The 12,445-nt window shown below is 49.2% G+C and overlaps 1 protein-coding gene across 1 annotated transcript in view; it reads right to left on the reverse strand.

The window, feature by feature from the left end:
• Positions 1-2,198: 2,198 nt before the first annotated feature.
• NET1 (neuroepithelial cell transforming 1) overlaps positions 2,199-12,445 on the reverse strand; it is a 10,586-nt gene continuing 339 nt past the window's right edge. Inside the window, exons 2-10 of the mRNA XM_010156320.1 lie at positions 8,131-8,238; positions 7,169-7,336; positions 6,317-6,379; positions 5,533-5,629; positions 5,336-5,412; positions 4,602-4,859; positions 4,176-4,346; positions 3,149-3,335; positions 2,199-2,778 (exon numbers count right to left, since the gene is read on the reverse strand). Of these exons, the coding sequence (XP_010154622.1) occupies positions 2,381-2,778; positions 3,149-3,335; positions 4,176-4,346; positions 4,602-4,859; positions 5,336-5,412; positions 5,533-5,629; positions 6,317-6,379; positions 7,169-7,336; positions 8,131-8,238 (1,527 nt within the window). The 3' untranslated portion in view covers positions 2,199-2,380. The remainder of the gene's footprint in view (positions 2,779-3,148; positions 3,336-4,175; positions 4,347-4,601; positions 4,860-5,335; positions 5,413-5,532; positions 5,630-6,316; positions 6,380-7,168; positions 7,337-8,130; positions 8,239-12,445) is intronic.

Consider the following 12,445-nt stretch of genomic DNA (forward strand, 5'->3'; position numbering starts at 1 on the left):
GGCGGGGAATTCGCTTTTAAAGGGAAATTATGTTTTTGGCAAATTTGCCGTCTGTCTGCTACAGGACGAGGAGAAGGCTCAGGATAAGCAGGCTCTCCAGGATTTCCTCCCCGTTGAGGACAACTTGTGTACCCCAGCAGCTCATTAATGCCTCTTTTTCCCCTCAGGAGAAGTCTTTTTTCCAGCTTCTCCCTGCTTAGGAAGGGCTGAGTCCCCTCCAGGTCAAAACTCGGCTGCAGAGGTCACATCCCAGCTGTCACCCCCATCCCTGCAAACCGAGCTGTGCCTTCCCTCCGGAGCAGGGGCCCTGGGGAGTGTGGCCATCCTGAGGGAGCCGGCCCTGCTCTCCCCGGGCGCGGGAGTCGTGCCCAGACACCGCCCTACATGGTCAGGCCGCGGTTTATGGGGATGGCTGTGGAGAGCCGACGCTTTCGTCACGCTGGGTGCTCCCCGGCACCCTGGGGAAGCTGCCCCAGCGGAGGGGGGATCTGCCCAGTCCCCCCCCACTCAAGGCTGCTTCGGGATTTGCTAAATGGGGACCCTTTCAGTGCTGGGGGGGTGGATTTTTCTCTGCAGGACAGAGGTTTTGGTGCCCCAGGAGAGCAGGGATTATTGCCACGGCTCCCTTTTCCCCCACAAACGGAGCAGAGTGATGCAAGCGCCGGCGTTGAGTCACCCAGCCGTGCCCCGTTTTACAGCCACCGCCCGTCGCACCGGGAGCTGCGCACCCCGGGCTCGCAGCCTGCCGAGAGGAACAGCGATGGGGAAGAGGGTTTTGAACCCAGCCACGGCTTCCTCCGGCGAGCTCCAGCCCTACGCCCGGAGGGCACCGCGGAAGGTCGGCTGCCTGTGCTCGGAGAAGGGCAGGGACACGCTTATCCGTAGGACACGCGCTAGGCGAGCGCGCGCGGAGGCTCAGAGGAGGCAGGCAAGAGGCCGTCAGGAATTTAATGGTACTTGGCACTCAGAACTGTACAGCACATTTACAGAGAACCACACGCTTACGTCTATGTACACTTCCGCCCGCTTCCAACATCTACTGGCCAAACGCGCGACCGGCAGTAACCCCAACACACGAGTTGCGGCTCCTCGAGCACAATTCGGGTAACGTTCCAGGCCGGGTATCGCCCGGCCCCGTCCTCACCAGCGGAATCACGGGAACAACCTGTTGGCTTTGCTCAAAGCTGTCACCGCTCGGTTTCCTACAAGGCCTTGCGGCACAGCTACCGCGCCGGCATCTCTCCCACCAATCTTTGGACCTGCTAGGACATGGCGGCGTCGCCGCTACGAGTATTTACAACCACTACCTCTTCCGACCTTACACCTCATCAGCTTCAAACACTTTTCTCTACCCATCTACCACATGCAATAACCCCTTGGTTGCCTCCAGTCCTGCCTCCCCGCGGAAGGCGTTTCATTTCCAAAAGGCAACAATAACAAGAAAAATCTACCTTCACTCCCTGCTATTCCCCTCTACCTGCTGCTCCCCCAACCCTTTACGACGTGCCTAACACCTTCCTACGCCCCGACGGCAACGCAGCTCTCCTGCGGCAGCCCGGGGCGCCCGCAAGCCATCGGCATGGGTCGCCGCAGCGGGATACGCCGAGCGTCTCCTCACGCTCCGGCTTGCCTGCGCTCCGCAGAAGCGCGGAGCGACGTGAGAAATGGGTACGGGTACACCCCTCGGAGCGAGGAGGATCGAGTACTTGAAAGGAAATGCCAAGTGTGAACAACAACGACGATGAAATACAAAAGTAAAAAAAAAGGAAGACAAAGAAAACCAAACAAACCCCAAACAAACCCGAAACAGAACAACTAATAAAAAAAATTAAATAGCTGGCAGGTTGCAGGAGTGGAAGTGAGGAATGTACAGAGGACACACGAAGATGAAAGATTCCAGTAGGTAAACTGAGAACCCGTTGAACCTGGGGTCTGGTTTTTGCTCTCCTTTTTCAACACCAAAAGCTGCAGGGATTACGAGAACCCCGCGCTGCAAAACACCCGCCGCACAGGACAAGGAGACGTGAATTTGGGTTTCGAGTCCGCTTTAAGAGGGTCCCCCCTCCCCTGTCAAGGGAGGGGCTGCCAGGCTCATGGTGTCGACCCAAATTTCTGTTTTCCAATGTGGGTGGAAATCTTTCGGAAACCCGAGGGGCTTCCGAATCGCTCCCGGCATTAAAACCAGGTTCCAAGGGCACAAAACCAGACTCCAGCTCAACAGCGTTACCTGCATACCAGTAGCTGCCATTACAACATAAAAAAAAAAAAAAAAAGATATTTTGTTCAGTAGAGTGAATCCAATCATGCTCACATTACAAGAAAAATGTACACGTTATTTATAAATAAACAGTCTTGCACCAGGATGTTGTTGGGCTCCTCTTCACACCAGCGTTTCTTTCCGCTTCCCACTGAGCTTCTCCCTTGTTTTCCTGTGCCCAGACGATGTTCTGTGTGTTTTCAGGCCCTTGGCTTCCTCCGAGTCCAGGATGGAGCCACACTCGGACATGCTTTCATCCAGCTCCATCTCGGTTACGCCAGAGACGGCGGACTGCCTCTTCTGGGCTCTGATGTTGGGCGCGGAGGGGTTGTTCTCCTCCGCCTCTTCGCTCAGCTCCGGCAGCTCCTTCAGCTCGGCTGCGGCAGCAGTCCGCTGGAAGGGAGCGATGGCGGTACGGATGCAGTTAACCCACTGCTGCTTGTGGAAGACATCGTTGGCCTGCAGCGTGTGGGACTGGCCTGGGGAGGGATCTTGGAACCGCACTCGGAAGATATTTTTAGCTGAAGATAGGAAAAAAAGCAGATCAGTTCCTAGCTCAATATTTAGATTCCACAGCCAGACAAGCGACCTGGACTGCCCTTCTCTGCTCCAGGGTGTGTTCAACACCCCACCAAAACCCACCCCCAAACCCCACAACTCAGCACAGCCACGGTGAAGCGAGCGTTTCCTGATCCGAGTGCCAGCGCCATGTTAAGCTCACGGCTACCGAATGCAGAACTGCAAAGCCCAGCAGTGACAGCCTAAAGGCAGACGCCAACACTCATCGCGGATCTGCTGTCCTAAAGGAACCTCAGTCCATGGGAATCTACGCCCAGGTGTAATCTCTCCTCACAACCGATTCCCACACAGACGAGCTGCGTTGGTCCGTACCTTTATCCGAGTTGCCAAAAGCTCCTCGGAAGGATCCTCCCATTTTCACATCCCCATCCTGCAGGTCTTCGAGGAGCAGCTCCTGGATGGGGATCGGCTGCCTGTACACTTGGTAGGCCTGACGCTCATTGCGAGTGACCGGCCGGGTCAAAACCAGGATGTCTTGGAAGAGGAAGACGTAGAGTTTCTGAAAGGGAAAACATATTTGAGTATAAGCAAAGCATTTCACTTTGTATTCCAAGGGGTCACACATTGTCTGGGATTCAAGCCCATGCTATCTCAAGCGGTACCCGGGTTAACCAAGTTTCCTGGGAGCATAGGGCCCTGGCAGTGATGGCACAGACCAGCCTTAGATCAACAGGTTTATTATCTTACGGCCCTTAAAAAGTGAGTTATGATTTGTAGATGGCAAGGATAGGATGATTAGACGCATTATCTTTTTGGACAATACAAAATGCTTCATGTGTATAGCAGTGTAATGCCCAAATTAAACAAAAAAACCCCAACCAACCAAAAAAAAGTAAAGAAAACAGAGGAAGGTTTGATGTTTAAGAGGAGGTCACTCCTGCAAGGCAGAACAAAAGGCAGCAAACCCTTGAGTACAGCAGGGTCTTTCTGCGCTGCTGCAGTGGGAGATAAAACTTCTGGCAGTTCATCTCAAAGCCAAACAGGCTTGTGCTGGAACACTTTTGTTTGGAAGAGCAGTGGGCCAGCACTCATAATGGGGAATGTCAGAGCACCTGAAAGCAAAGAGGCGGCAGGAAATCCCTTTTGATGGAGTGCTTGGGCACAATTTGCTGCTAATTGCTTTCCAGCTTCTGAAGGTCACTTGTAAAGCTGTCGGCAGGAAACCTGCACCCTGAAATGCAGACTGCCATCAGGTGCTTTCTCTTCTGCTTTTTGAGTTCATTGTCTAAAGTAACCCAGAGGACGGAAGGGCTCCCAGTCCTGCTCCAACAAGCAGTTTGAACTACCTCTGAGGGAAGGTTTTCAAACTCGAGAATTAGCGTGAACGTGAGGGACTTACATGGCCATTCTTATTCTTCAGCTCGCCATGGCACAGTAAAGCTTTGCTGCCTTCAATCCTCGGGTCCTTCTGCTTCTCGTCCAGGTACTCCAGCTTGTCAATGTAATACTGGCACTCTGACTCTCCCTTCTTCAGGTTGATGTCAGAAAGAACTCCTTGGATTATAGAGATCTATAAACCAAAACATGCACAAATGATTAACTAGTGACCTCTGCCTGTGGATCTTCCCTTTAGGTGCTATTTAAGAACTCCAGATGATGGAATCCACGTGGACCAATGGCTCATTGCGTTCATGAGGGGTTACAGCCACAGATCTGTGTCCACTGAGAACCACCCCATGAAATCGCTGAGGGTTTAGGAAAGCTTTCTGAAGCTCCAGAACGATGTGCTAACGTCACCACAGATCACAAAATCCCTGTTACTTACGGCTTCTTCCAGAATCTGGATATCGGGATGGTCTTTGGGAGTGTGCCGCAGGATCTCTTTTAGAAGCAGGGGGTATTTGACCAGCCGACTTCGAGGGATGTCCAAGAAGCTCCAGAGGTCTAGCTTGCGGCTGAAAGGAGACTCGAGGCAGCGCTGAAGGAAGTCCTGCACTCTCCGGTCCTGCTTCTTCTGATCCAGAAGTGCTTTGGCTGCCAGCTGATTGCTACAGTAACCTTTGTAGGCATGGAGTCGTGGTAACTGCAGGAGAAGAGAACAGTATCCAGGAGTCAAATTCCAAGCAGGAAAAGAAAATCACATTAAGGTGTCAAACTCTACTTCCCTCACTGCGATACTCTGCCCAATAAAAAGAGCTAACAGACTCTCTTCTCTGCTTAGCCAGCCTTTTGTGAGGAGAACAAGGGCATCCTACACGCAAAGCCTTTGAAGTTCAGATGTTGGAGATTAACAGCGATAACACCCTTGACATCACATCAGTCCAGAGATATAGACATTTCAAACATAAATCAGTAAGTAATTGCAGTCACATCAGTGTAAGTCTCCAGGGTGAAATCACGGCCCATTACGGCTGACAGACTCCCATTGTTTTCCCTGTAGCCAGGATTTCCCTTTCAATCTTTCGCTCAAGGCCACAAAAGCCCAGAGCTTTTCGGCTTCTAGCTTTAAACGTTCTTTAAGCACATTTTTAGCCTGCTGTCTCTAAGTTATGTACTCACCCACTTCACAAGAATGGGCCCAATCTGCTCCACTGTTCCATCTGGTTTTGTTGCTTCTCCCAAACTTGCCAACAAGTCTGGAACGGAAACAAGAATAGAAATTGCATCAATGCCCCAGTAAGCTGTTTTAATGTGAGAAAGCAGAGCGTTTAACTCTTGGTCAGCACATTATGTAAAAATTATCCCCTTGCTCTTACCTTCATGCAGAGGAATATAAGAATCCAAGTCCCCAAATATGTGGGTGAGCTCCTCCTCGGACATGATAGAGAGTTTCAGCATGGGATCATGATAGGCCTGTCAAAGAACGCCAGTATTAAAGTACACTCAAATCTCCCAAGCCCAAAAGCTGACAATTTAAATGTGAGGAAATGTATCTATCTATCTATCGAACCTCCCCATGGCAGGGGGGTTGGAACTGGATGATCTTTAAGGTCCCTTCCAACCCAAACCATTTCATGACATCACATGCAGGACAGACAGAAGTGAAGCCAACAGTAACACTGACTTTGATTCCTAGAAGATTCACTTCTGGATGAAGGTATCAAGGCCTTCAAATGAGAAGGCCTTTCCTGTCTGAACTGTTCTCATCTGGGAGAGGGATTCCCCAGCCAGCTCTGCAGGACTGCAAAGCACGATCCTTTTTTAGCTGGGTTTGTCGCAATCAAACCAGTACTGCAGGACTGCTCGTGTCAACTTTCCATGCCAGCTTTCAAATGGTGGATTCTGGGCCTGATACAGCCGATATCCGGAGAAGCTGTGGATGCCCCATCCCTGGATGTCTTCAAGGCCAGGCTGGATGTGGCTTTGAGCAACCTGGTCTAGTGCAAGGTGTCCCTGCCCACGGCAGGGGGGCTGGAACTAGATGATCTTTAAGGTCCCTTCCAACCCTAACCATTCTACGATATGTTTGCAGGTGCAAAGAAACTTTAATGTTATCTGTATTATCATTACTGACGGCAGGAAAAAAAAGCAGCCACTCACCTTTCTGGCAAGCTTCAGGTCTTCAATCAGGTCCTGCTCTCCCCTTGACATTTCGTATATTGCCTGTGAGGAAGGGGATAAAGCATCAAGAGTCATTTTTAATGGCAGTCATCCCCTGAAAGAGCCTTTCAGCTCACATAATGCACATCCTGTCTCTGCAGCTTGAATAGGCGGTTTTGCCATGTGAACCACTGTATGCCACCTGGGCATGACAACCTCAAGTAAATCTGCCTGCTTTCCCAGCTCTGAGAAAGCGACGTTACTTACAACTGCGTGACAGCCCTGACGCTCACGCACAAGCCAAATTAAATATCAGCACCTTTTAAATCACTGCTTTTACACAGGAGAGTAGGAAAAAAACAAAACCCAGAAAACCACAGAGGTCAAATCCCAGGCATCTTTAGTCAGCTTCTGTGTTGTCACTAGAAGATTTGTCTAAGAACTACAGGAAAAAGGCAAGCCAAGGCCTCACTATTTGGCTTCCAACCAATTGTCAAGAGCTTTACGAGAAAGACAGCTGGCTTTAGAAGGAACCCGACTCTGGGTCCGCTGCAAAGCAACCAGCGTGGCTGGGTCTCCAATTTCAGAAATGCCGAGCACCCCCATGGAAAGAGTTTGGCATCTCGGAAGGGTCAGTCTGGGGAGACGAACTCCCTAGTGACTCAGGAGAGAGAAGCCTACCTTTTCCCATGCCTAATGCAGCAATAAATCTAGCTGGTTAGAAATGAAGGTGCACAGGAAGGTACAATCGCCCACAGACACTCACTCATTCCTCCCCTCCCCGCCAAGGAAGCGGCTCAAGCCAAGGCCTCGGCTGCCTTTCCCGGTCCTGCTGTTTAACGGGCAGCCTACCTCCTGCCGCTTAATTTCTTTGGTGCTCAGGGACTCCTTCATGTTGACATCTAACATCTCAGACCAAAGTACGCTGTTTCTTCTTTTAGGAGGAGTAGGAGCAGCAGATCTGCTGCATGACTTCTGGGCACAGCCAGGAGACTTGCTGTCACTGCGAAGGGCAAATGACTAGAGGGATAAAAAAAAAGTAACAATTAAAAAATATGTAGAGCCAACATTTCAGAAGTACAGAAGTATTTATCCATACCCCTCCCAATCCTTCATCCTCCTCTGTTGTATAGGGCAGGAAAACACACCCAGACACTCTTCCTCAGATAAAGGAACACTTTAATCAAGCTGCCCAGAAAGCCCTGAGAGCCCAGGGATCGGCAAGCTTTTCCGTATGTGCCTCCCCCTGCGCTGATCCTGCAGCAGCGCTTGGGTGGAGGATGGGCACATAAAGCTTGGGTCAATTTCCAAGGTATGAGGAAGTAAATAAACTAGGATCATAATTCTACCTATAACAGGGCTAATCAGGAGCCACTTGAACTTCGCTCTTGTGATGTGCAATGTTAATAAAACCCAGACACAGAGGGGCTGTTATCTGCACGCGTGGGGGTATATATAGTGCTCCTCAGACAACACTTCTCTGACATTACTAAAAGATTGTTGAACAGCAGGGTCAGTTCACGTTTAAGCACATGCTTCAACACATTTATCTCAAGTGCTGGAACAGTTTATCAGCTAATTCTCCCTTTTTGAATCAGTTTATTTCTTTTAGTGCTTAAACCCTGAATAACCTGGTTATCTATCTCTGAGCTCTTCTTCAGCCCCAAGTCCCAAGCAAGCTTTCTGTCCTTGCACCAGTCGTAGAGGAGATTTTCAAGAGATGCCTTGAAATCCCAGTGCCCGTTTTGCTCCCACACAGCCAATACCTTCCTCGTGTCTCTAGGCTTCTAGGACAAGAAGGCTCTGCTTTTTACCTGTATTGTCTGCCCAAAGCGCCGCACTGCACCATTTCTTACAGGAGAGATCAAGTTCGCCAGGGATGTGACCCGTGCTAACGGCCGAACCCGCTTATTGCTTGGCTCCTGTAAATAAAGCAGAGAACAAACTGTACTGGCTGTGACTCCCACTCCATTTCTCAAGCTGCTCAGGCAGGTTTAAAAAGCGTGAACCCACTTAAGGTGTGGGAAACACAGCAAAAGAGTGTTTTGAAGTAGCTATTCATCTTAAAAGGAAAGCAGAGGCTGTAAGTATTTGTCTGAACTTTTGAGGCTGCTAATAAATTGCAGAGACTTTGCCCAGTGTAAAAGAGGCAAGATAACATACACATCAGTCAGAATTCAAAATAAGGCTCCAGCAGGGACTGTTACGGTTTGAACATAAATAGACTGAAAAATTCTCCTCTGCAAGGCAAGCGACTTGTCATCTAAAGATGGAGCTGTGATCTGCTTCTCCATTTTATCATGTTTTCCTCTGAAGAACAAACTTGTTTTTCCATTTTAATTTTAATCTGGAGAGAAAAGTAGCAGTCGGAGCCCAGGACAGCCTCAGCAGCTATTCTAACAAACAGCAAATGACCACATGCTGAACATTCCTGCGAGGGACACGCACACACAGAGCGGATAAGCTTTAAAACCTTCAGTTTACAAAGTTTCCTCCCCCTCCCACCCCCAAGTCATCATAATTTTTCTTAAACGCTGCTTAGATTTGAAAGATAGAGCTTCTGCTTTTCTACACCACTAATCCCTGCCGGGATCCCAGAGCATTTTCAATTCTGTTCTGACCGAAACGCTGCCAAGAAAGAGGAAACGCCCCACGGAAACCTCCTGCTGCTTAAGCTCAGCTCAGTTTTTAAGATCCTGCTGGCAACCCTACATATTTTATATCAAAAATATTGTGTTGTAAGGACTGTACAGGAAAGGTGTGCACGATGGGAAGCCAGGAAGAGAAGGACTCGGAGCTGAAAGTTAGGAGAAAGGCTAGATGAGGTGCTCTTAAATGTCTGGTAGATGGTTGGACATGACTCATCACCACAAGGAAGTTCTTAGCATGAAGCTCAGATGAGTTGATGGAAACAGCCTCTTTTTTGAGTTTATCTCAGTAGAAATTTTACCAAAGCTGTATTAGGCCTTTTTGGTTTAATTACAGTTGAGTCTCTCCTCCTGTGTTGCAAAAGGCTACAAGGCAAAGACTCTTAGGACAGGCTCTCCGCTGTCTCTCTTTCTAGTCCCAGATTGCAAGATAAGGTGCCCCAAAGCCTTTGGTTCTGTGTAGCAACACCAGTGACAAATGCTGGAAAACAAAAAAAGAGGAATAGAATAGGAGCACAGAGAGCTGGATTCCAGTCATGAGACTGAGGAAGCATAAAAGCTACGTATGTAAGATCTGATTTCAGCAACATGACCCGAGGAGCGGCCCGTCTGTCTGCCTACACGCCGTGTTAAGCAAGAGAGGAGGTTAGCTCACACTGAATTAAACCTTCAGAGTTGCAGGGTGGGGGGAAACATGAAAAGAAACAATCCATGAGTGATGCAGAACAGAAGAGACCTCTTGGCACAGCACAAAGCGCGTTCAAAGCTGTGGTTGAAACGTTTGGGTAATCTCAGAACTATGAGAGTACTATAAAAACGGGGAAGAGCTGTAAGAAAGCACCCACAGCCCTGGGACGGTGACCCTCAGCCGGGTTTAGGGACAGCACCGGGAATACTGCAGTCATTTCTTTCCCAACCACGAGCCAGCCAGGAAAAGGATTATGCAGAGGGATGGCAAGTTAGGCTGAGCTCAAAAGACGACAAGGAAACCTTAACAACAGACCTTTCTGACTGGAGGAAAAGGATAGGTAATTTACTTCTACAAAACCACGTATCAGTATACTAGAATAAAGGGATGCAAGCCAAGAGAAGCTTAAGAAACTGCAGGAATGTAAGCAGAAAACACACAGACATAAGCCACACACAGCTTTGTCAAGGCCAGCGATATAAATAGCATGGAAGAGAAAAACGTGACACTGAAAATTAATAGCAAGAAACCTCAGTACTTTAGGACGCTTGTAGTCTTTCGCAGCTTGCTGGTAAAGGGTCAGGACTGCAGCCTTTCCAGATATGAGACACAATGACACACTATCTGTGCCGAGGGACATGTGTGAATGCCTTCCCGGCATCTGTGCCTGGCTGAAGCGACACATGCGTATGTGCACAAGGTCTGGCAGAAGCCATTCCTGCCTCTCCGTTTGGGACAGGCGCTACAAAGGGGGTCCCCGGGATTATAAATCACCACTTTTCTGTAGAGTCGATACATACTGAGACATGCAAAGACAGGCCTGAAGCGAAAAGCACTGCTCTCTCCAACAAAAAGGGAGCACGGCTCCCCAGGAGCCTTCCCTCTGCTCTGGGAAGGGAGGAATCGCACACAGATGGGCACAACCAGAGTGCTTTCTGCACACACAACGTGCTCACCTGGGGTCTTCAGCCAACACTGACACTTCTGCACACTATAAATTCGGCTTAGCAAAAGGCCATTTCCCTGCTCTTAAAGAGAAGCAAATCCAAGTTTCTGTCCTGTGAGTACTCTCAGACATGAATGGCTCAACTGCCAAAAAAAAGCAGGTTTCTTCTTCTCCGTCCAGCAATAGTTTGATCCAAGGCCAGGAGGGGTGAAAAAAAACAAGAATCCCTCTCTGTAGAAACTTCACCTTCTCCAAGATCTGCATTTCAGCTTGAGGTTATGTACTCGACTTACAGTCAAACTCAGCCTTGGTCTAAGATGAGACTCAGTGCCGTTCATGCTACTAGTAACTTTGGCTCAGTCATTTTTTTTTAGTTCTGTACGTGTGAACAGTGGTTAGCCTGTCTCCACGCTGTGTTACTTACAGAGCCCAGACCAGAACGAAGTCTGAACTTTCTGTAACAAGCCAGCGGTGTTATGTGTTATATTAACAGATCATTAAAGCCCCAGCGAGTCAACAGCCCTTCTCCTTCCATTCAGATGTTTTCTTTCCAGGGAACTCTTTATTAAAAGTGAACATAACTCTGTGATAAACATTCACACAAAAGCTAAACCAGTGTCTCAGCTGGCAGGCAAGACTTCACGCTAGTGGAATTTCTTCAAGTGCCTCTAAGTGGAGGTTAACTCTTTGTTGTGAAAAGACTGCACCTTGCTGTTTCAAAGAAACCCAGGCTCTGCTTCTGAGCAACGCACGCACACCTACAACCTTTCCCCCTGCGCTAGCTAATAATTAGTCCTTTTTACAAGGATCGCTTACTGGAGTGCGATGTCCTACGCGCCAGTCCCATGCCAATGGGACAAATGGCACAAACGCGGTGACAAATCCAATAGACCTGCACAACAAAACTTTTCCCATGAAGTCAAATAAGCAGTAAGGGCTTTTAGTCACCAGCTCGAGTAATTCCTGCCAGAAATCATCGCCACCTGACTATCTTATGTTAAGATTCACGTGCCAGGAGCTCGCTGAATCTCAAGCTCTGTTCTGAAAGCAGCTGTCTGCACTCAAAATGAACAACTAACCTGCTTGACACGTCTCTCTCATATTCAACAGGCTGTTGGCGACCAAGAGAGAAATCTGGCCTCGCACTGCGCTGCTATCTTCAGTGGCTCCGGAGAGCGCTCAGTGCCTGGCACTGGAAGGGGTGTTGGCTTGGAGTCATTACTCAAGCCCAAACCCAACGCGCAGGTTATACCCTCCAGAAAATACACGTATTAAGAATCAGAAGTGATATACTCTCCTTTAAGAGATCTGGTTTACGTTATTTCTCTCCCAGCATCTGGTTTCCCTTTTGCACAGTGAGATTGCCCAAGTTTGGCTGTTTTAAAGCCAGGATTTTAAGAGGCTGGCGACTCAGCCCGGAGCCCTCAAGTCCCAGAGCTGTCTGGAGACGCCTTTTTTTTTTTCTTTTCCTTTTTCCACCTCATCTCACCACTAATCCAGGCAATAAAACCCTGCCCAGGGCAGCCGGTCCCTACCTGGCCGCTGAACTTTTGCCTTCTGCCACAGCAGGAGGCATGCGAACCAGGAATGCGATTATCCTCATCTACATAACAACACAGGGCACAAATAACAATGCTACACGCACAAAAACCATCTCAGCGCTCCAAACAACCCCCCTCCTTTTTCTTTTTTTGGGTTTATGCAGCAAACAAACGCCCTAATTTGGAAAAATCCTGTCAGTGGAAAGAGATCGCCCGCAGAGCAACGGGTGGGTCTGAAGGAACACCCCGCTGGGACGAGCGGGCTCAGGTGAGGCGCCCAGCTCGGTTTCGGCTCCCTGCTCCCCC

The sequence above is a fragment of the Eurypyga helias genome, unplaced genomic scaffold (genome assembly GCF_000690775.1).
Source record: "Eurypyga helias isolate BGI_N326 unplaced genomic scaffold, ASM69077v1 scaffold33467, whole genome shotgun sequence".
NCBI classification, from domain to species: domain Eukaryota; kingdom Metazoa; phylum Chordata; class Aves; order Eurypygiformes; family Eurypygidae; genus Eurypyga; species Eurypyga helias.